The sequence below is a fragment of the Elgaria multicarinata genome, chromosome 1 (assembly GCF_023053635.1).
Source record: "Elgaria multicarinata webbii isolate HBS135686 ecotype San Diego chromosome 1, rElgMul1.1.pri, whole genome shotgun sequence".
Classification (NCBI taxonomy): Eukaryota; Metazoa; Chordata; class Lepidosauria; order Squamata; family Anguidae; genus Elgaria; species Elgaria multicarinata.
Genome location: NC_086171.1, coordinates 135,111,517 through 135,136,128, shown reverse-complemented (window position 1 = coordinate 135,136,128; position 24,612 = coordinate 135,111,517). Strand labels below are relative to the sequence as shown.

At 39.9% G+C, this 24,612-nt stretch overlaps 1 protein-coding gene across 1 annotated transcript in view; it reads left to right on the top strand.

Annotated features, from left to right (window-relative positions):
- ST6GALNAC3 (ST6 N-acetylgalactosaminide alpha-2,6-sialyltransferase 3) overlaps window positions 1-8,754 on the top strand; it is a 349,691-nt gene extending 340,937 nt beyond the window's left edge. The window contains exons 4-5 of the mRNA XM_063117985.1: window positions 4,974-5,081; window positions 8,433-8,754. Coding sequence (XP_062974055.1) covers window positions 4,974-5,081; window positions 8,433-8,619 — 295 coding nt within the window. The 3' untranslated portion in view covers window positions 8,620-8,754. The remainder of the gene's footprint in view (window positions 1-4,973; window positions 5,082-8,432) is intronic.
- Window positions 8,755-24,612: the final 15,858 nt, after the last annotated feature.

Below are 24,612 nucleotides of genomic sequence, written 5' to 3'. Positions count from 1 at the left end.
TGAGAATATGAACATATTCAGATTTTTCCATAACATGTAAATACAAACAAATATCCATTTAGATAGAAAAATAGTTTTTACTGTAATGAACAGGAGGGATGGAATTAGCAAATAAAGGATTGTTTGGCTAAACCAAGCAAGGCTCAAAACTTTCAAATTCTGAAAGACCTTTTTCAGTGTCCAAAATGGTACTGACCTCAGGTTCCCTAGGCTACTCCAGGGCCACCATTCTCCTATTTAGCCATCAAGCAGAATCCAGCAGAAATAAAGAACTTTTTCAATCTCATCTTTTTAAAATTTACAATATTACACCTAATCACCCCCACACCCCGGCCCTATGTCAATTAGAACTGGACAGGTGCATTAATCTTAATGCATTCCCTTAACCATTTTGTGGTTAAGAAGCATGGTTTAGCGTGTTGTCTGAACCAGGCCAATGTGTGTTCTACCACTGGGCTATGCTCCCTTCTCTCCTTGTTTTATGGTGTAATATAGGGACAATTCAGTAGGAATTCCATACATCAGTGGATTTGGTAAACTAGCAAGGAGATTAATCTATAATACAAAATTTGGCATTCACAGGTTCTCAGATCTTACTTTTAAATTTCTAGATCTCATGGTTGCATGGAACAACTTGGAAATGAGCAGAGAGCTTGTTCACCTTGTAATGGATTTTAATATGTTAAATGGATTTTAATCTACTGTTGTATGTTAAAATGTCTGTTACCAACAATTGTAGTAGAATTCCTAAAATGGGATTTGTAGTTAGAATCTCTGGAATGTTGGGGGCCCCTTCCTAAAAGGTAGAAGAATGTGTGTAATCATGGCAACGAAGGACACAATGAATTTTTGGCTGATGAGAGAGATAAGGGTTATTCTCTCTAGAAACCTAAACCACTAGAATATACCTTTGAAGACAGAAATAAAGGGGGGGTCATTGGGGGATAGAAGCTATTTGCATAATACTATAAATACAGTGACCCTTGAGGCGGAGAGGCAGTCTCTCTTTTCTCTTTTGAGATGAGGACTCCACTGCAGTGTGTGTTAATCTGACTTGCAATTAAAGGCCCTTTTCGGCTTGAGAATGTTACCTGTGTCATGTCCGTGTTGGCCAGTAGAATAAGGAAATCCACAACAACCTCCTATAAATAGATCAGACTATCACGTCTGGTTTCAGCGAGTGAATACCTGAAAATGATGTCTTAACTGTGATACTTGCTGCCCTTGCCCTGTCGGTCAACTGTTTTCGTCCTAGTTTATCCAGCAGAATGGCTGCACAAATTCTGTGTACCAAGAGTTGAGCTGAGCAGTTGTAGACTGAACTTCCTTTCCTCATCTGCAAAAGCAGCTGGTAATACAGTTCATATAGATTTAATGTATCTTTCTCTTTTCTCAACCAACCTGGAAATGATCATAGCAACCTGAGCAATGTTTTCAGTCACATTATGGCTTATGCTTCATGGGAGGACATCTCTGGAAAAACAAGTTCACTGTATAGTGTCAGGGCTTCTTCAAAGAAGATCAAATTCCCATACAGGAAAGTGGATGTATCCTGCATGTAATTTATCATGTGTGATGAATGACTCAGAAAAATAGATACAAGTGCATTTTGTTATATGGCATGAACTTCAAGTGGATTTCACACAATTTTTCAGGAAGATGTCTCTTCCTTTTAGGAAATCAACTTGTGCAAAGCAGACATTTGTTGTTGTTATTGTTACTACTACTACCAGTACAACTACTACTACTGCAATTACAGCTTAGAACAGATGCATAGCTATTGCTTCTCAATTCTACAATATGTTTTTGGAGGATATTGCCAATGATATCTAGAAACTTATGACCTTTTGTTTTTCACATTTCCTGTACTACCTTCATTAGTTTGTCATAAATATGTTTATTGTATCAAAATGAATTCTAAGGTGTTACAAACCATCCATCCTTGTATTCCTTCATTAGCTGAATATCTTCAGAAGAAAGGAAAAGTAGAAAGTGGAGTTTTGCTTTAAACAAAATCTGTATTCTGTCATACCTTCCATCTCCCAGGGAAGGTATCTGAGAACTTACTTGTCTGTTTTTATTTATCTTGCCAGTGGAGTATATTGATGAGAAGACTAAGGTCCAATGGTGTTAAAACAAGACATGAAATATTGATTAATTCTTTTTTTAAATTCCCTTTTGCTCCTGAGCATAGAGGTTTTTAGATGCTACTGTCAATATAGTACTTTCCAATAAGCCTCCATTATCAGAAAAATCCTCATAGTACTTTGGTGAAATGGCTATTATTATCCTAAATTGGTAGCTTTAAAAGCCCAAGGTAGCATGTTTCTGCTGCTAAGACAGGAAGCTGGTTAAAGAGAATGCAGCTAAATATGGTCGTGTCTGATAGTTAACTAATTCACATTCTCTCTCTAGTATTTGGTTGAGAATGGTACGTGTAGTTAGCAGTAAGTATTCCTGGTAGCTGGACGAAATGTGTGTGTGTGTTTTGAGTGACTGAAGAAACTTGGGGAATAAATTAAGAGAAGGACTGAGATAATGGTGCAAAGTTGGCAGTTCCAAGCAGTAAGAAAAAACTCAGCCTTTACTAATAGCTTTACTAATAGTTCTCACATTGAAGTGAAGGACATTTACAGTCTAATCTCTACAAGGTTTTCTTGTAAGCACGCCCCACTGAGTTCAATAGGACTTAGTTCTTGCTGTTTGTAGGACTGTAGCCTGTATAAATCTCAAATGAGCAGAGAATGAAGGAATAACAGTTATTTCAGAGGAAGAGAAGGAAATAAAGAGGCAGATACCAATAGTTAGGATTAAACTAGGGTGACCATATGAAAAGGAGGACAGGGCTCCTGTATCTTTAACAGTTCTATTGAAAAGGGAATTTCAGCAGGTGTCACTTGTATATATGGAGAACCTGGTGAAATTTCCTCTTCATCACAACAGTTAAAGCTGCAGGTGCCCTGCCCTCTTTTAAATCTGGTCACAGTATAGCTGCAGTATAGTTCCTGCAGCTTTATATGTTTTATATGTTATTGTAAAGTGCCTCAATGCCAGAAATGGTGAGGCGGCGCTATAAAAATGCTTTAAATAATAATAATAAAAATTTAACTGTTGTGATGAAGAAATTTCAGCAGGTGTGATATGCATACAAATGACACCTGCTGAAATTCCCTTTTCTATGAAACTGTTAAAGATACAGGAGCCCTGTCCTCCTTTTCATATGGTCACCCTAATTAAACAGGAAACAAGGCAATAACACATAGGCTATCAAGACTAATGTGGAAGGAGTTAAATTATGACACTGTATTGAATTGTGTGTGTTGTAGTTTGTTTGTTTTATGTAAACCACCTTGAAAGGCCCAGTGTGGTGTAGTAGTCACTATAAAAGAATTAGTGCACATCCTTATCAAATATAATGGGCATGGGTGGGGGGAGAAGACATTTGGATGTTAAGAAAGATAAAAGACTGTTAGATGGACTGGGAACACCAGATTCTGTTGTGTTGCTGAAGCTAAGCAGGTATGATCAGTCCCATGGGTCAGAGACCACAATGACCTTATATTAAAGCAAAATCCATAATAATTATAATAAATACATATTCAGTATAGTAAACATATTTTTTTTACAAAAAGTGACAGATAAAATGAAAACAAATAAAGAAGAACCAAATGAAGAAGACATTGATGAGCAGGAAAGCTAAGAATGCAATGTATTTGAATTAGATATGACGCTTTGGTGGATTTGGGCCATTCCTTGCATTATGCAGAAAATCTGGGTTTACAACTGAGGTGTGCAGGTGACAGAAGCCCTATTCCATCATTCTGTACCCATGGTACATTGATAACATTGATTGACCTGACTTCCCAGCCCCATGGAGGAAGCTCTGTGTTTCTGCTGGTGCCTTCAGGTATTCAGTACTCACAGGTACCAAATGCTTGTAAACAGGATAGAATGAAAGGGACTTGGCTAGCAGGAGTGGGGTAAATTAATTGTTGTGGAAAGGCATTCCAAAAATTCCAAGTTTGGAGGTGAGGGAGTATGTCATTTTAATATTTGGTCACACATCATCAAAGGGATCAGTCCACACTCTGGTTCTGTGCGTTTGCCATTCACTTGTAAATTAAAGATGCTGAGCAATGTTTGGTTGGAGCAGACTAAATTGCTCCCCCCCCCGGGGGTCTCTACGGGCTGAACAATATCAGTCAATGTGGCCACACCCATTGACAGCCCACCCCCACCCATTTTGCCTTTCCCTTTGCTGTAAGAAGCATGGAAATCCTTGCCTCTTTCAGTATAGAGAAAGAGATTTGGCTGGCATCAGAAACGGCTGAGTCCCTGGTTTCATGAGTGGAACTGTGTGCCACACAAAAGAACCTCAGCAGCATTGGGAAGAGCGATTATGGGTGCAACAAGCACAGTGCAAAAAGCCTGGTAAGAGTGGCTCCTTCTCTCAACACTGGCCACTAACTGCCTGCATCTCTGCTGTTATCTCCAACCTGACACTGGCAATAACAGCATAGATTCTTTCAGGGGATGGGGCAGGGCTTGGAAACTAATTTCCATCTGCTGGAGGAACCTAAAGAAGCTCTGCGGGCCAGAGGCAGAGCCTAGCTTGGAAGAGGCAGAAAGTTCCACATTCCTGTTGTAAATAAATAACTTGCTACATTGCACAATTATACATTTCCAGATTATGCACATTTCCTCAAAAGTAAGTCCAGCTATACTGAATGAGACTTACTCCCAAGCAAGCGTACATAGGATTGCAGCCTTCACGTATAACATTTCTTTTGAAGGCTAAGCCAGAGAGCCCAAGCATACCAGAAGGAGAAGACAACTATAAATAACACACACACACCCCTTTGTCAGTTTGTCAAGTTGCTGAATGTTCTTTGTGTCATGTAACAGATGATATGTCTTTGAGAAAGTGTGAGCAATTTCTCAATGTGTTCTGTTGTGTTTTGTTTCTTTTACAGAATTCAGTCAGGATCCTATCTCAGCACTGGTTGGTTTACCTTAATTCTGGCTATGGATGCTTGCTACAGAATACATGTCTATGGGATGATAAATGACACCTACTGCAAGTAAGATCACAGGAAATTATTTTCATGCATCTGCAATTCTGATGCCTTGTCAAAATTTCACAATTCATTTTAATACCATAAATCCAAGAAATGGATTAGGCAGGCTTCCCCCAGCAGAGTGTATTGATGTGGCACCTTATTGTCAGTGTATTTAGTCCCCATGTGGCATGTGGTATTGATTAAATGAAAGCATTTACAAAAGTTTAATGTCAAATGTCATGAAGAACTTTTACAATCAAAGACTTTCTGCCAAATCGAAATGAAACCGGGAAAACAGGAAACATTTCTATTTGCTTTTTACAGTTCTTGTACTGGAAGCCAGTACTATGTAAGAAAACACAAATCTATTCCGTCCCATAATCCAGCAAACTATTGGGAATAATGCAAACTGATTTGCCCTGAGCCACCTCAAGAGATGCACCCATAGAACCAGGCTTGAGTCCATGTAGCACTTACTAGATCAGGGACCACATGCACAAATCAGATGAACACTAAAACACATCTTAGAATGTACTGGCTAAATGTGGATGTTTTCTTTTTGCATTGTATTGCTTTCAACTTCAAAATCCCAACTCAGTTAGTTGTGAGTAACTAAAGGCCTTTGAAGAGTGTGCTAAAGGAGAACCAGGGCAATGGTCCACCTGAATATGAGCAACAGGGTGATGTGGCCGCAAAAAAAGACAAATGCTATTTTGGGATGTGTTAATAGAAGTATAGCTTCCAAATTGCATGCGGTACTAATTCCCCTCTGTTGGGCACTGGTTAGGTCTCATCTTGAGTATTGTGTCCTGTTCTGGGCACCACACTTCAAGAAGGATACAGACAAGCTGGAGGGGGTTCAGAGGAGGGAAACAAAGCCCTATGAGGAGAGACTGAAAGAACTGGGCATGTTTAGCCTGGAGAAGAAAAGACTGAGAGGAGACATGATAGCACTCTTCAAATACTTAAAAAGTTGTCACACAGAGGAGGGCCAGGATCTCTTCTCGATCATCCCAGAGTGCAAGACATGAAATAATGGGCTCAAGTTACAGGAAGCCAGATTCTGGCTGGACATCAGGAAAAACTTCCTGACCGTTAGAGCAGTATGACAATGGAACCAATGACCTAGGGAGGTTGTGGGCTCTCCCACACTAGAGGCCTTCAAGATGCAGTTGGACAGCCATCTGTCAGGTATGCTTTAAACTGGATTTCTGCATTGAGCAGGAGGTTGATCTAGATGGCCTTATAGGCCCCTTCCAAACCTACTGTTCTATGATTCTATGAATTAACTAAGGATAGTTACTTGAAATTACAGTTCACCAAAATAAAGGATAAAAATGTATTTTAAACATCTTTCTTTGGATATAACATAGCAGAGAGAATGAGAGATGTTTGCAATTAGTAACAAGTAGGCACCCACAGAAAAATATGGGGATGTATTAACAGGAGTGCTCCATTGTAGGGCATCTAACAGAGGTCAAGTAGATTTGTATAGGGGAGGTTTCTGATGAGGAGGAGAAAATAAAACTTCTTTTTACTTTCCCAACCTTCTGAAACAATTCCCCTGTTATTCAGTTCAACAGTAGAGGACTCAGTTTCAGAACCGGCTGTCAATCCCCCCAATCCTGAATGCTTTGTTGCTATAATGTGTGTGTAGGAATATTTTTTTAAATGTGTATTTTCCTCATCCAGAAGCCTCCCGATATAGGATGGAGAAGGGTCAGAGGTTTTTTCGTCTCATGGTGACCTCATCTGACACTTATCACCTCATTATTTTCCCCCACTCCGAAACATTCTGTAGATCTTAGAGCATGTGTCCTTTTTCAGACTATTTGTTGGGTGGGAGGTTCTTTCCTTTCCTTTTCCCTTTTATTTTATAGATAAATAGTTTCTGTATATTTCTGGTGCATTCCCCAAGTATGTCAAAATTCCTATGTAGATGACTCCATTTCACTGACTACCATTGGTCCACCATGTCTGATATTAGGCAGAATGAATTGGATCCAAGATCTGAGTTCCATAGGCAGAAGGCCTCCAGTCATGGAAGGTGCCTCCACCCAATTTTGGAAGATTCCCCCCCCCCCAATACCACAGCTCACCCATTCAGCAGAATCCCCAGACCCTCTGTAGCATTTTCTGGGAGCTGGAAAAGCTGCCGTGGGGAGGAGGGGTGGGCAAGTCAGCTTCCACCAACTTACTCGTGCCTAAACCTAGATCCAACGCAATGAGTTAAATCTGCTGAGTTTTGTAAAACTGTGTGTGGTATACATTCTTTTTGTTAGAAATCCCACAATGTGCCCACAATGCTTTTGTCCTGTTGCTACAGGTAGAACAAAACTTACTATCTAGATATTTTTTAGGGGTATTATGGTTCTCAACCACAATAGTAGAAAATGTAGTCAATGTCTGAAGTACCCACACAAGTGTTGTGAATGTTTTTCTTGGCAGCATTACACTTTTGATGTTTGTCAGCTCAGTAGTATTCCTAGGATCAGATTTAATTAGGCCACAACCATACGGAAATCCATGTTGGCACCGGCTTTTTCTGCAGTGCAACTGTTTACTCAGAGCCTAAGATAAACTTTTTAACATTCATGGATGACACACAATGCAGAGACACTATTCAAACCACAGGGAAATAATTGTTCTATCTGCGGGGAAGCAAACACAGCCAATGTGGTAAGAACCAATGGAGCAATGGCCATCCACTGTGGACTCATGTTGAAATTTGGAGTCTTTCTCCCAGTCCTTAGCTAGACCTAAGATTTATCCCGGGATCGTCCCAGGGTCATCCCTGTTCATGTAAATGACACACAGGGTATCCCGGGAGAAGGCAGGGACAACCCAGGGATGATCCCAGGATAAACCTTAGGTCTAGATAAGCCCCCAGTCTTATAAATTGCTACGGAACTTTGTATCACATATCACATGGCAAGAAACTTGATGGACATAGCTATATGCGATGTGTTTGCTGCATTCAAATTTTACATGTTCTGGTTTTTACATGCCCTGTGACTATGTAAGCAGTTCATAGACTTAAGCTTCATTATTAAGGGTGTAATCCTATGCATAGTTAGACGAAAAAAGCCCTACAACTCACAGCATTTCCCAGCCATTGTGTTAGGTGTTATAGGACTTTTTCCTGTCTGAACATGCATGGGAATGTGCCTAAGACAGGTCAATATTGACTTTTTGACAATGCATACTTTGTTCTATCTATTCAGTAATGAGATTTTCTCCTTTTTCCTTTTCTTTTTTTGGTCCATTAGCTTTTACTGTGTCCTTTATGTAAGATATACAGATGGAGTTATGGTGAATTCGTTTAAGTGATACAATTATTTCATGGACTTCCATGTTTTGTCTTTGTTCTAGGTCAGAAGGCTTTAGAAAGGTTCCTTATCACTACTATGAACCTGGAAGGGATGAGTGTGATGAGTACTTCCTGCATGAAAATGCACCCTATGGAGGCCACAGGTTTATCACAGAAAAGAAAGTATTTGCTGAGTGGGCTAAGGAGCACACAATACTATTTACACACCCTAACTGGACATTGTCTTGATGCTGGTTCTCACAGCCTTCCTCTAGTAGCAGAATGTTCAGTTTGCCTTGGTTTTCAGTGACATTTGCAACTGACTTGATCTTCTCAAATTAGGTAGTGGCACAGAAGATAAGAAAGATGGTTTCACCATGGAATAAGTGGGGTGGGGGACCTACCAATCTGTAGCAGACATACAAGATGCTTATTCTGTCTCTTAGGGTCAAGATAAAATAATGCACTTCGCTTTTTAACTGGATTTTTAAAAAGTTCAATGTGGCAGCAGTTTGGTTTCAAAATGATAATGTTCTTAAGGAGGGAAACACACAATCCCATGCAATCTCAATATTCTGGATGTTTTGAATAATTTCTGTAAATACTTGAATTTAGATTGTAGTTTTTTTCATTATTGAGGCAACCTTATCTTTGTCTTAGGCACAAGCAGACAAATTGGAAACTGCCTGCTATGTATATGAGTTCTCAAAATATATACATGGTTCCAAATTCATTATATATGAGAAAATTAGAGATGGGCTAAAAAAGATTCCTGAACTCCACTTAATTGCTACTTATGAGGATTGTAGATGTCTGAATCCCAGGGGTAAATCATAAGCTGTGAATGAAAACCTGCTTCCATAGCAGTCAACATTCAGGTTTTCTGGACAATGCCTCAATTGTTCCTGGCATGGATTTACACAGCTGTCTCCTGCTCTCAGTTAAATTCCCTTTTTAGAGCAGAACGTCTTTAGCTGCTATTTGAGATCTTAAGGAAGGTCTGTAGGTCCACGTGTGGAAATAGAGGCCCAGAATCTCATACCTCTAATATGGTTTTGGACAGTGAATTCTTTGTCATTCTACTACTTTGTGAGTAGTCTGGCTCAACTCTCTGCCTCAAATTCTCCATGTTTTAAAATGGGGATGATACCTACCTCATGAGGACATTGTGAAAATAAGTGAATGCATCTTCAGTGCTTTTTTCAGTAAATTATGCTTTATTTTTATTTCTTTTACCTACCCATGGGGCCTTGGCACACATTCCTCTGTGTTTGGTACTTGAGGAATATTGAAACCCAAGATGTGAAATCAGTGCTGTGATAGACTGAATACCTTCACTTCTACTGCAATCTCTCAGTGTGTGTTGACTTCTTCTGAAGGTTGTGCTCACATTATCCCTTTAACAGTGCAGAGCTCTGGAATGTTTAGTACTTGCCCATTTCTAATTGACATACAATATTCCCTACTTTATCCATTGGCATGGGGAGCATAAAACGCATTAGATAGGTCCACAAGAGTAGTTATATTGGTTTATGACAGAGATAAGGAACTTAAAAGTAAAGGATTAGGATAGAACAGCGATTGGAACAAAGTCCAGATAATGAGGATTCTACTGTACAATGTCCCATTGTGGAACTATTTCAGTTTTCATCAAAAGATGGTTTTGTTTATTTATAACTGTTTAAATTACATTTTGTATTCCATACTATTTCAAATGATTCCCTAAAAATGACAGAATACCTGGATATCAGAACTACAACACTGTAATAATACTGCTAAAACTTGAAAAGAGGTGTATTGACCCTTACACATGTAATACTCTCAAAGACCTTAAGCATTGAAACCACCAGATATTTTATAATGCCTTGCTGAATCGTGAAAAGGCAGTAAGCAAAGTCATATTTTTACATGTACGCATTTGTATAAGGATTGTATTTCCTATTGTATAATTTGTATATAGAGGTCTATATTTTATATGTCCACAGTGGATACATGCTCATTCCATCATGACCATTATGAAGTGCCACTCTCTTACAATGGGAATTTGTGTACATCATACTGTTGTATGTTTTTACCCCTGGACAGTTGCCTCCTTTCCCACAGCATACTAGAGGTAAGCTTTCTCCTCCACCCCCAGGTAAATTCTCACTTACCTCTAGCAAATTACCTCAAGTTTCTGCTTTATTTGTGGGCTTGTAACTACCTCACAGTAAACACAAAAGGTTTCTCTTGGTTCAGCAATCAAGGGTTATAACAGAATGTGTGCACAAACCTTGTAAGGAAAACATCATTCACCAGCAGTGCTCTTGAGTACCCTAGTTTTGTTTTCGTTGCTGTTCCACTTATTAGTCTTTCTATTCTTCTTTCTCCTGTGACTGTGTTCTTGCTTGATGATTGTTAGAATTGGTCTATATTTTAAAAACCATAGTATTATGCTTTTTATTCTTTATACAGCTCCATACAGGTATGTATTGTACTTGATAGGCATAGCATGATGAGAATTCCGTTAAAATACTAAGCTGGAATTTAGGAAACTATGAGTGAATTGTATGTGTATATATATATATCCATTTATACCAGTTTGGAGGTATGGCTTCCCCAAAAGACCCTTCAATATTATAATTTGGTGAAAGTACTAAGAATACTCTGTTAGAGATCTCTAGCCATCCCTGCACTTCTAGGGTTCCTTGGGATTGGAGAATGGGCCAGTTCACTTGATTGAACAGCCCACCATGGGCTATTTTGATTGTGCAAACCGGGTCACTGATTGTTAAATCACTTTTAAGTCTATAGGGCAGATACTCCATGAAATTGAAAGAATATGTCCAGACAAGCAGCTTCCCAAAATGCTAGTTCGACATTTTAGTTTTCAACAAGAAGTGCACCTGCAAAAAGGAGTGATGAATGTTATTAAAACACTCCTCCTTTGTGTTCTGCAAACCTTTCTAATCTTACTACTTTCCTGGTCACTATCTGGGCTAATTCAGGTGTGAGCAACCTGCAGTCCTGTGGTTCTCAGCCTGATTTCAAAAGCCTTCTCTAAGCAATTAGTTCAGACCTTTGGCAAGAGTAATCTGTCCTTTCCCCAGGGAGGAAAAAAGAGAGTGAGTGGGCATGAGAGGAGGGGTGACGGAGAGAGAAAATGGAGTGACACACATACCTGCAGAGACTGAGACTGAGAGACTGAGACTGAGACTGAGACTAAGACAGAGAGAGAGAGAGAGAGAGAGAGAGAGAGAGAGGACCCTACAAACATTTGGTTCTGGCATTGCCCTCTGCTGGCTTCAACCCTAACTACCCCTGGCATGAAGTTCTTTATAGATTACCCCCAATATAATGCATTGGACCATTATAGTTTTGAGGGGGCGTCTATACGACACCACTTTGCCTACTGATTTCCAGAAAAGTCCGCAGCATACCTGCTGCAAAGTGGCATTGATAGGGTTACATGGCAGGAGTGACCACAGGTTATCCATCCAGGAAAATTGACAGCGCCGTTGTCATACAGTAGTACTGGTCAACAAATAACGAGGGGCCGAAAACCGTGAAAAAAAATTGTTTTTTCTGGCAACTGTGCACAACATTTTAGCTTTGAAAGCCTGTGGCTACGCATCTGCGCTGCTACAGTTCATTGAATTTATGCATTATACATCATAATTGTCCTTACTTTCATTCCCCAGACTTCAATATCGCTATGTGGCAATTAAAAGGCTTGTTGAACCCTCCCCCTTGCCCCTGCCCTGTATTCCCATGCCTATCCTGCCCTGGGATCAGCCCCTAATTATGCCCATTCTCTTAATTCAAACTGCAGCTACCACTGACAGACAAACAAAACAACCATGGTGACATTGCAGCAATGTAAAAAGTTTTGGTAAAATGACACATCAAAACAAGTACAGCTTTGTGGTGAATAGCACAATGTGGCTGTGAGGATTGTGATGTTCTAAATAGATTATAATTTGTTTGGCCTGGTATTTGCAATTCTACGAATTGATTTGTTCTTCCTATGGTGTCTAATTTATTATATGCAATGCTGTCTCTGGTAGGCATAATATCTGTAATGCAAATCGTAAACAGAGGCTTAGTAACAGTCCACTCCCACTGTTTGTAGCAAAATTGACTTCCAAGTAAATGTGTTTGGGGGGGGGGGGGGGAAACTGACCTTAGAATTCTAACAGGACACTCCTACCAACATGTACTCAGAAGCAAACCTCACTGAGTTCAATGGGGGCTTATTTCCAGGAAAACAGTTATAGGGTTGGATCCTTAGCATACTTAATTGAAAGTAAATTTCACTGAAACTAGTTGCACTATATTATAAAAGGGTAAAAAGTGAATTAATTGTTTTCAAAGTGTTAGCATTTTCTTTACATTTACATTTACGCAGGAAATCCAGGAAGGGGGGATCCTTGTACTGGATCAAAATAAATTCTACAAGTGGCTTTTTGGAAAAGAAAAGTAGGTGAGAAACTTCTCTTATAAAAAGTACAGGTGACTAGCAGCCATGGGAGGTTCCCAGTACATAGCTGCTTCAGAGCACACGGAACATAATAAGAGTATATGCTGTATTCAGGGAGGTATAAAATGCACTCAAGGATTGTTTTATTTTGGCACTGTTCAGACAACATGCTAAGCCATGGTGATTTAAGCATTTTGAGCTAAACATTATGGCTTAGCATGTTGTGTGAACCATTCCTAACTATGGCAGCTACATAACCATAGTTTAAACATGCTCACTAACCATTTACTGTAAAAGGCTTAGCTGCTTAACCATGGTTTAGTGTCTGAATAGGCCCATTGTTTTTCAATAGTAGTAGATGAAGTAAGTGAGTCACAAAGGTCCACTAATGATACCCCCACTTTATTCAGAAAAAAGGAAAGATGTAGGGAGGCTGAACTGGAATCTCAGTAGACTGATAGAAAAAGTAGACTGATAGAAAAAGTAGACTGATAGAAAGTTAACATAGGAAATTGCTTTTTCCTTCTCTATCCATAAGTCATCCAAAAGTAATTTGGCAGTATTTTGAGACACTTTTAAAGCTTAAATGACAGAGCAATTTATAAGTGCAAGTGAACACTAAAGAAAAAGAGGGAGAGAAACAAAACAGGAGAAACTGAAAGTAGAAATACAGGAATTGGAAAAGATACATAATGAAGATAATAGAAAAGACTTTAAACATTAACTATATGATCAAGGCTAATCTGAGGCTAATTGATATGTACAGTGAAGTTAACATTATTCTTAAAACAAGTATTTTAATATGGAAATATGCCTCAAAATTACTAGCTCAATTCCTAGTTTCAATGGGACAATCTAAATTTGTAGCATGTAACAGGAAATAGAATGGGCCAATTTTATGACATAAAAGAAATTGCTCAGGAGCTCTGTTACAATAACAGTGCAATCTTATAGATGTCTACTCAGAAGTAAGCTTAATTCCATTCAATAGAACTTACTTCAGGTAATATGTACAGTATAGGATTGCAGCCTGAATTATATAACTGTGGTAGTCCTTCTGACACACACACACACACACACACACACACACACACACACACAAAGAGACTTGTGGCATCTTAAAGACTAACAAATTTAAGTTTATTCTGGAAGCATACTGCTTAATGTGCCACAAGACTCTTTGTTGCTTTTGCTACAGTAGACTAAATGCCTACCCTCCATAAACTAATAAAGATGTTGACAACTTTTTATCCAAATTGATAATGCAACATTTATGTGTGGAGCATAAACCTGTGCTTGAGGAAGTAATAACATAATAAAAGAGGCAATAGATAATTTAAAATGTAATAAATCCCAGGGACCAGGTGAGTTCACATGCTTTTTAACTTTCATGCAGAATTGACTCTAAAACAGATAGATTTGTTTGATGATTATTCAAGGAGGAAAGTAATTCCTCAAACAGAAGCTAAAATTACTTTGATTACTAAAACAAATATACTTCGAACAAGCAGAGTCCTGTAGACCAAGTTTTTTGTTGATGGATGCTAAGATCTGGATATCTATCTAGGAAAAATGTTTGAGCAAAATCCTAATAAATTACTTACATGTTTTGTATATGCTGAGAAAGCATTTGATATAAATGAGTTGGGTTTCTTAATGGAAGAACTGAAGGCATTTGGTTTAGGGGTTAACATTTATACATTAATTTAATGTTTAGACTACCATCTGTGAAGATTGTGATTAATAGCAAACTGCCAGAGAAAATTTCTCCTAACAGGAAAGACAGACAGAATTGCTAATTGACTCCTTCATTAGCTAATTTATTTTCTTTCTAAAAAAAAAAATCCATGAAGGAGAAAAAGATGGAATAGCTGGTACCTTTTTTATTGGCAGTACTAAGAGCCCTCCATCTGGAAGTACCATTAGTATATTCAGAATCAATATATAGGCCTTCATTTAACTTCATGAGTATATGGGTAAACAGGAGAAGTATAAAGCAGATGATGATGATGATGGAGGAATATTAACATTATTCTACACCATAATAAAGGTGTGCAGTAAATCTAGACAAGAACTGTCACTATTATGGTCACAATTGGCCTCAACAATCTGTTATAAGGAGTTTAATACTTAATATGCATATTTAGACAGAAAAACGTCTTATAATTCTCCACATGTCCCAGCCAGCTGTGCTTGCTGGGAGATGCTGAGAGTTGTAGGACTTCTGTCTAAACATGCATAGGATTGCAACTGAAGTGACTTTAGCAGATGGAAGAGATATAGCCTAGCAAGACTAGGGCCATGGCTAGACCAAGCCTATATCGCGGGATTGTCCCAGGATCATCCCTGTGCATCCAAATGACACAAAAATGGCACAAATGGGAGCAGGCAGGGATGACCCCTCCATTTGCCTAGGATAATCCTTAAGTCTAGCTAAGGCCTAGGTTGGATCTAGATCTAGTCAGTCTTAAATTACACCCACTGAAATTAATGCAGCTACTCTAAATATGAGTCTGGATCCAATCATATGAGTTGCATCCAAAGATTTTGCTCCATGGATGGAAGAGTTTCTTATTTTCAATAAGGATATAGCCAGATATTTGCCAGCCTTTCATATCATATTACAATAGGATTGAAGTAATGGGAAATGTCCATTATTTAAATGCTCTTTATGAGTCTTCTTGTATATAACAATTGCTTTCTTTTTAGTGATTCTTCATGATATGTCTTGGATCATAGTTAGTTATCTATGAACTGAAAGATTCCTTCCATCCACAGAAGGCATTTGATCCAGTAGAGGACCCCACTGGTAAATGGAGAGGGGAGGTAATCTTTGCTAACCCCCCTCCCCTCACAGCTGCCATTGTTCTAGAGGGTTCCCCAACCACCCAGAGCATATTTTCAGAGGGCGCAAAGGGCTGCAGAGGGAGTCATCAGGCGCAACCCAGTTAGTGGATGCTCCCACCAGCTGAACAAAGCCATAGTCTCCAATACAAAACTGACAATGCAACCCATCTGGCATCTTTGCCCAAGATTTCTGTTAAAGTTGTTAATAATTGGCAAGATTCTCAGTTGTATCACAAGGGTGATTAGGAGTTTGCAATGCTAGGAACAAAATTGAAAGAGGATGTTCCGTGATTGTTTTTCATGACTAAGCTAGGACAAGAGGCAATTGACTTATACTGAGGGATATAATATTGGTATAAACGGAAGTTATAAGCATCTTATAAAAATATTTTGATGAAATTCTCATATATTAAAGGCAGTCTTAGGCATGGGCTTTGCATTTGGATGACATATATTGGGTTTCAGATTGTAGTTTTGAATTTGACTGCTCTCTGTAAGGTATGGTAACATATAGTATGGAGGTATGATTGATGTTAGCAATGACTGATTGAGCGATATTGTACTATTCTAAAGTAGCCAGTTATAAAATAATTAAATAATACACCACCAGTTTGTTTCGAAAGCTTATAAGACATACTTTTTGAAAAAGGAACAGGTTAAGTATGGAATTATTTGAATCATTTCAGCCTTTGTGATACATGGACATGCTGCACGGAAGTGTCATTGTCATAACCGGTTACCAAAAAGATCCTGATGCACCGGGGAGCCTATGGGAAGCCAGCAACATTCATTTCACATCATTAAAACTGTGAAATGAATGTTGCAGGCTTCCCATAGGCTCCTCGGTGTATCTGTTGAAGAAAAACCACATTTAGAAACATTATACCAAGCTTCATTCACAGGGGGAAAATATGAGCCCTTATTTCAATTTGCCAAATTTTAGCATAAACTCAACATAGATTTGCATGATTCATGTTAGTTGAACAAGAAAGACTGTTCTGCATGTGTGCAAAATATTTAATAGAACAATGTCTTTGTGTGTGCGATGTGTGTTATTAAATAGTGGTTGTATATAGAAAAGAGTAACATCATGTGATTGCAACAGAGGCTTTTATTGCCTGTCTATTCTGGGAAGACTCACCTGGTCAGCTATGCATACTATATTTATGCATATGGCTTGCTATATGGTAGCTACATGTCTAGGGATTCCCACAGGTGCAGTTCCCTATTCAAGAATATTGGGGCATATGGTTTAATGCATTCTCTTGTACGGTAAATGACAATGATACGCCTGGGGATCTGTGATTGCAAGTTTCACACAGTTATTGTCACCTGTGGCTCCTTATGAAGAGCATGGCACCAAACCATCACCACACCTGGTCACTTCTTCTTTTGCTCTTGATGGCAGGGTTTGTAAAACTCCAAAGTTTTAGTACGAGTTAGCTGGAGAAGCCAATAGGGCTAGTATAGTGAAGGGAAGCTGGTTGGTGAGTGAGTGTGTGTGTGTGTGTGTGTGTGTGTGTGTGTGTTACATCACTTTAAGCTGGAGGCAGGCAAACGGATCATTTTATTTTGAATAAAGTTGCATCTGGGCCTCTTCCACAACCTCATGATCAGGCTTCAATTGGGACTGAGCTGCTCAGAAGGACAATTCTGGAGAGGCATGAACAATCAAAACCTTAGGGTTTTTCTTTCTTTTGTGGGCAGCAGAGAGGAAATGGCTGCTTGGGCATTAATGGAAGGGAAATTGATTTGTGTGGGGATCTGACTGGGAAATTAATTTGGAAGGGAAATTAATTGGCTGCAAATTGGTTTAGCTGGATCTGAAGAGAAATTAGTGTTTTAAGGTAGATTGATTGAAAGGGAATTGATTTAGGCAGATCTGGAGAAAAATAAGTGTTTTAAGCTAAATTAAGACTTGATTTGGTGGGGAGTATTTGAATGGTTGGAGGGGGTGCATTGGGGAACTGAAGAGGAATTATTTGGGAGTATTGGATGTTTGGGGCTCAAACCCCAGCTCTGCCTTGGACTCAATTTGTGGGATGGGTCTTGTCTACCATCCTCACTAGTTTGCTTTCTGGATATTGTGGCAGCACATTTAGAGTCAAATGCATAGTTTAATGTTTGGGGCTTAGAAACATATCTCGGCTTTGTATCTTGTTTGTGAGCTTGGGCAAGTAATTTGTCTCCATCTTTCCAAGAGTGGCTAGCCAATTTTCTCACTAGATGCAGGGGCAATACCATTCCTCTGTTATTTGACCTGAACTTCTGGTATTCAAATACATCTGGATACTGGCACTTACTTCTGAGTAAACTTGCATAGGAATGCACTGTCACTCCCAGGTAAACGTTCTTAGGATTCCAGCCACATTTCAGCTACTAGGCCACAATGGAACACAGATGAATAAGCCTATTTATTCCAATCTGTGTTGGATTGTGGCCCAAGAGAAGGCAGGAAGAAATGCAGGAAATGATGTGAGGATACAGATGCTCATCAAAGAGAAATGTCCTTTAAAGTTGTGGGGCGGGGAAACCTCCCATGAATTATAGATGTGTATATCCTGAAGAGGATAAACATCAAAGGAGCTTTATAAAACCAGTCCTCGATCTGAAATAGTTCCTGATAGTACCCCATAAATAGAATGCTGTGGATGCGGAAAAAAATGTTCTGGTTAATTGATTGTTCTCAACCTGATAGCATTGGATTGTTTGTTGTTGATCCAAAAATCTAGTAAAAGTGGGTGTTGCTATATACAACACCTATTTTAAAAGGGGTTCTTCCCCCACCCCACTTCCTTATTTAACTTCAGAGTAGGAACAGTTGCCTTTTCAGCAGATCTAGCTGTTTCTGATCTTCTATTTCTTGGAGGATGCAAAGCTGAAGTGATTTCTGAATATCATGAAGAATCTCTTGATGAATAAATAGGTAAAGTCTGTTTGCTTCCTGTCCCATTCTTGATGCTCTGTTGCCTTCTTTTATCTTTCTCCCATCTGTCCTAGAGTCGCTCCACTGTTTCCAACACTGCTAAATAAATGTGAATCAGCAGCTGGGGTAGGCATGTCAGTACCTCTTGTATTTGCATGATGTTTTCCTAGGTGGAATATCCCTTCTGGTTGGTTGTTACCCAAACAGCTATCCTTCCCTGGGGGGGTGGCACTGCTCTTTCCTGCAAAAGTATCCCACGAAAAACTGGGAGATGTTGGCCATATTCATATATGTAGCAGGTAGGTCTGATTTTAACTGAAATTATGGAGTTAAAAGTTCCCTTCTTCCCTGCCTAGCAGGGCATCACTCCAGACAAGGGTGCAATCTACACTAATGGTTTAAAACATTAAGGAAGGGTTGTGATAACTTATTGGGTCACATGACACTATGGTTCTTACATTGTATTTTCCTTCCTTCTTTTGTCGTATTTTTCTTTTGTGCGTTTAAATAGCGTTGCAAGTGTTCCTATGTGCCCCCTTACGTCATAATAGTGGTATCTCACTGACTTTTGAATTGTCGATTACCAGCGAATTGCTTTCATGGAGGCATGGGTACTTCCTTTCGGCGCCTAAAACTAGTGCACTATAAGCTCCAAAGGGCTCGAGGGAGGAAATTTAAAAAATCACGACAAATCAATGGATGACCCAATCTGACTAAAATTTGGTATGCTAAAAGTTCTCATTAAGACCTGCCACTGTGCCAATTTTGAACTGACACAGATGTAAGCATTTGTTTAAGTTCCATTTAAAAAATCATAACAAATCAACGGATGACCCAATCCGATTCAATTTTAGTATGCTGAAAGCCCTCCTTAATAGCTATTACTGTGCCAATTTTGAACTCTTTATCTTTAAAACTGACACAGATGTAAGCATTTGTTTAATTTCCATTAAAAATCAACGGGGGGGAGGCGAAGCCAGGAGATCAGGAAGTGGGTGCAGCAAAGAGACCAGCCATGAAGAAGAAGTACAAGCTACAATGATAAAACAAACAATGTGTCCTGCTGTAATCAATGAATACCGGGAAAGCAAAAGGTTAGTAACGTTACATTAATGGAGTGTGCCCCGTGACGTTTAAAAACGACACAAATTAAAACGTTTCCAGTGGTAGGAAAAAACGTAATAAACACTAGTGTAGTTCCCCTGAAGGTCACTTTCAGGAGAGGACAATGGATACAACGGCCCTGAGTTTTACAGACATCAAAACTACACCCCAATTCAGTCTTTAAAAGGTCCTGCCCCAGATACCTTTCTGTTCACATTCATATCAGTGATGGGATCATCCTTCGTGTGAAAACATGCTCTGGTGGGGTTCTGGGAATGTCTGCGACTTCCATTACTTTACTCTTCACCAAGCCCAAGAAATGTAAGTTCTTGGCTTTGTTGGTCCCAAGTCCAAGAAAGGTAAATTCTTTGGCTTGGGATCAGAATAAGGGCCAGAATTAGCAATGACAGAGATCAAGTGAACGTAGTTGTGCTTGCAGAGCAGTATTTGGCTCAATCCTGCTCAAATCCTTGTGACACTTACAGTGCTTGTTATCAACAGGTACTTGAGGTCAACAGGTCATAAAAGTGAGGAGGGGGAGCATGGTAGTCCTGCCCCCTCTGTCTCCATTTTGTCACCCTCTACATGTGGAAGGTGACTTTCTCAAGTGAAGAGCCTTCTCTATCCATGGAGGCTCTCCAGCTTTTTAGAATTCTGAATTTCCAGGATTAACATGAAGGAGCTATATGAAGGACAACGTGAATTGAGTTCAACAGGCATTCAAGATAACCAAGATAAGGGGAAATCTACTGTACTGTTTTACTGATGTATGCTGCAATCCTATCAACAATTACATGGGAGTAGGGCCCATTGAGATCAGAGGGCCTTACTTTGGAGTAAACGTGTTTAGGATCATCCTGTTAGCCACCCTGCGTGACAGGCATTTTCTCACTTATTACGTTCCAGGATTAGGTTGTATTGCTTCTTTTTGTTTGTGTGTATATATTATATATCCAATCCAGTTTGTGTGTTTTTAAATTGCTAATATGCATTGTTAACAGAAATTATTTACAAGTCTCAATTATGTTCCTACATTTCTTTGAAGTTTTGCTAGGGCTGACAGATGTACGCATAATAGATTTCCCTCTAGAGTTTGGAGTCACTTTTACCGTCGGCATTTTAAAATGTACTTTTGACATTTTGCCATTTGTCTGTTTTCTGACTGTAAGTTATTCTGCCTTTCATTTTCCATTTCAACATTTTCATGTATTTTAATTTTGTTTTTGTATTTGAGAAAAATGGGATATTTTAAAACTTAAACAATAAATGTATAAAGGTTTCTTTTTTCCAGATTTTCTCTGTTTGTATTCTTTAAATTAAGGAGATAATGCAACATTTTATCCTGATAGCTTGTTAAGTGTTAATGTACATGACAGTTTGCACAACAATGTGATTACTGTACTCAAAAGGATCCTTCTACATGTTACATATGGAGGTAGCTGGAAAGCCTTCCACCAGATGTCTTATTAGCTTTCCCATGCTCCCACCATAATATGCAGCATGTGATTCTTTCACTCCATGTGGACTATTTCCACCCATTTATGATGGTAATAGAACCTGTTCATATATTGCCAGAAGAAAAGAATCATGACCAGGGCAGGCACTAATGTTACAGCTCCAGTTCAAGTGTACGCTGTGGCCATTTCTGGTGTGCATGTCTGTGAGAACATAAGGAGAACTGTGCTGGATCAGACCAAGAGTCCATCTAGTCCAGCTTTACTCCACCATTTTTTAACTAACCGAAAAAGCAGTAATATTTCTGGAATTGCACATTATCGCAGCGCCATCTATCGGATTATAAATGGAACATATGGAAATTGCTCAACAAGCAAACACTCACACACCCCAGAAAGGGGAGGAAAAGCACGTTATTGTATGGGTCATAACCCCGCAAAGACTGGGAGAAGCCCCAGTCAGGGTGTGGAATTTTTGCTTCAATGTATACTATTGGCTACCGGGCCAGATTTAAGGTTTTGGTACTAGTGTACAAAGACCTAAACAACTTGGGAACATGATACCTAAGAGAGCAGCTTCTCCCTTACCAACCTGCCCGATCACAGTTCATTGGAGGGCATGCTCCTCGTGGATTGGAATCCACCAGGAGAAGAGCCTTTAGTGTAGTGACCAGACCCCTTCTCTATGAAACTCTCTGCCCCTGGAGGTCAGGCAGGCACCAACACTAGGCTGCTTCCGGCACCTCCTGAAAACAATTCTGTTTTGAGAGGTCTTCCCCAACTGACTAGCCACTGTTTTTTCTGGCTCCTTTGTTTTTAAATTGAATAATTTTAATTTGCTTTGTTAATCTTCCTTTTACTGTATATATCTATGTTCACCACTCTGGAATCTGTGTTAGATAATTGAGCAGTATATAAATGTTGTAAATAAATAAAAATAAATATAGAAGCCCATGGATTAGAACATAAGAACAATGTTGGATCAGACCATCTAGCATCTGTTCACACAGTGGCAACCAGCTGCCCACAGGAAACTCACAACCAGGACATGGGTGCAACAGCATCCTCCCATGTTCCCCAGCAATGGGTGTATATAGGCTTATTGCCTCTGATACCAGAGGTAGCACATAACCATCATGGCTAGCCTTTTCCTCTAGGAATCTGTAAACCCCTTTAAAAGTCATCCAAATTGGGGGCCATCACTACATCTTGTGGTACTGAATTCCATAATTTAACTTTGCGCTGTGTGAAGAAGTACTTCCTTGTATCTGTCCTGAATCTCCCACCGATAAGCTTTATGGGATGACCCGGGGTTCTAATATTTTGAGAGAGGGAGAAAAAAGTCTCCCTATCCACAGTCTCCACACCATGCATAATTTTGTACATCTCTATCATGCAAGGTGAGAAACAGCTCTTGGAGAGAAATTGCAGCATACTGCTTTTAAGGAGCCCAGCTGACTAAGGGCTTTGCTAGACTAACGTTAGCGCGCCTCCCCCAGGCTTCCAGACGCACGACGCGCAGGGACGTCGAGTCCCTGCGCCGTCCGCCATTTTTTGTGTGTGTGTTAAAGGGGCCGGGTGCGGCCCGAAGACTCCGAGAAGGTAAGTGGGTTTTTTTAAAACCGGGGAGGGGGGAAGGATGGCAGGGTGGGTGGCAAGGGGGGAGGGCGAGTGTGATCGCGCCGCGCGCCGCCCGAGCAAGCAGGCGAGCGGCGCTTGCCCAGGCAATGCCTGGCATGGGGGGGCATTTCCCGGGCAAGCGCCGCTCGCCTGCTTGCTCTGGCGGCGCGCGGCATGATCACACCTGCCCTGCCCCCTTGCCACCCGCCCTGCCATCCTTCCCCCTCCCCTCTCTCCCCCACCCCCTGGGCCGATGGGCACAGCGCTCGTATGAGCACTGTGCCAGACAGGTCCGCGGCTTTTCGCGGCTACTCGCGAGTAAGCAAGTAGCCTCGAAAAGCCGCAGAAGTCCCTAGACGTTCCCCAGCTCCGGCCTGAGGCCGGAGCTGGGGAAAAGGCGCGCCATAAGCGAATTCGCTTATGGCGCATTAGACCAGGCCTCAGCGCGGCCTGCCGCCAGATTCCCCTGTGCGGCATGTTGAAGCACAGCAGGGAAACCGGGTCGGAAGGCGCGCTAAGGCCTGGTCTAGCAAGGCCCTAAATCACTATCTTTTCTTCTATTCCTTTTTTTTAAAAAAGGTCAGGGTTTCCTCCAAGATGCCAGATAAATATAACATAACTATCTTTTGCTTGCTCTGATTCAATGCAAGCCATTCTCTAGGCACTCTTGTATATTACCACAGCTCTGAGAATCCTTCAAACTACATTCAGCCAAGGGATCTGTTAAGAATATGTGTTGCTTTTCAAATGTTTTTTCTTTAAGTTCTCTTCAGGGTCATTAGAGTGTGAACAGTAGGAATACTAATAGCTTGGTACAGTCTTCTGGGTAAATTACACGCTCCCTATTTCCATGCTGATCAGTTAGTTTGGTATGTTATTCTTCATTTGTACTTTTCCTGCATAGCAGCAGTATAAATTTCATTCCACACTATGGATCCACCTGTTATTTATGTAATAAAGCTTAATTAGTTAAACTATTTCAGATTGGTAAAAAAAAAAAGCCTTATAAAGACATGTGCAGAGGTTCCTGTGTATGCATAACAGCAACTTATTAAAGCCCCTATTTTTGAATGTTGGGTTTGAACATCTTCAAGCTATTCAGGAATTTTGGCACGTTTCTTTTCAGCCATATCTCTCATCCCACAAATTATGCATATATAGAAATCCAGACAGCACTGCACTGACCTGTTTTTACTGAAGGTGTATTCCTGGATTGTAACTGAAGGCTCAAATCCTGAGGTTGAACATGAAGGTGGGGAGAACTGTTTCTCTTTCAAAAACCTTACACATTTCCATTGTTTGAGTTTGATACTTGGTTTGCATTGAATCTACTTCCTTGAACTTCACTGTAAGGAAATAAAAAGCTCCAGGTTGGAAAAGGGGTCTCTAGCCACTACATAGAGAGTCCCTTTTGCAACATGTTGCGTCTCCAATGGGAATTGTTCTCATGCAAGATATGGTATGATTCCTGTAGCTCAAGCACATATGGCATTTGAACTATGTATTAATTTGAGCTCAATATTTAATTACTCAGTTTCTTTGATTGTAGCTATTTCCTTATTATTTATTTGTTATATCCTGCCTTTCCACTGTGGCGCTCAAGGTAGCTAACAGTACAAATACAATGAAATGTAATTTTAAAAAATTCACATACAATCAGTGCATACTGAGGGAGAGATTGTAACAGTAGGCTCCACTCCTAATGTATGAATATTATAGTACTGTCTGAAACAACTCTTGTACGGACAACTGTACATGCAGTTTTTCTCTACATTTGGGGAGCCCTGTTTTTCTAGGCTTCCCAAGCATGTAGAGGCTTCCTAAGCCCTTTG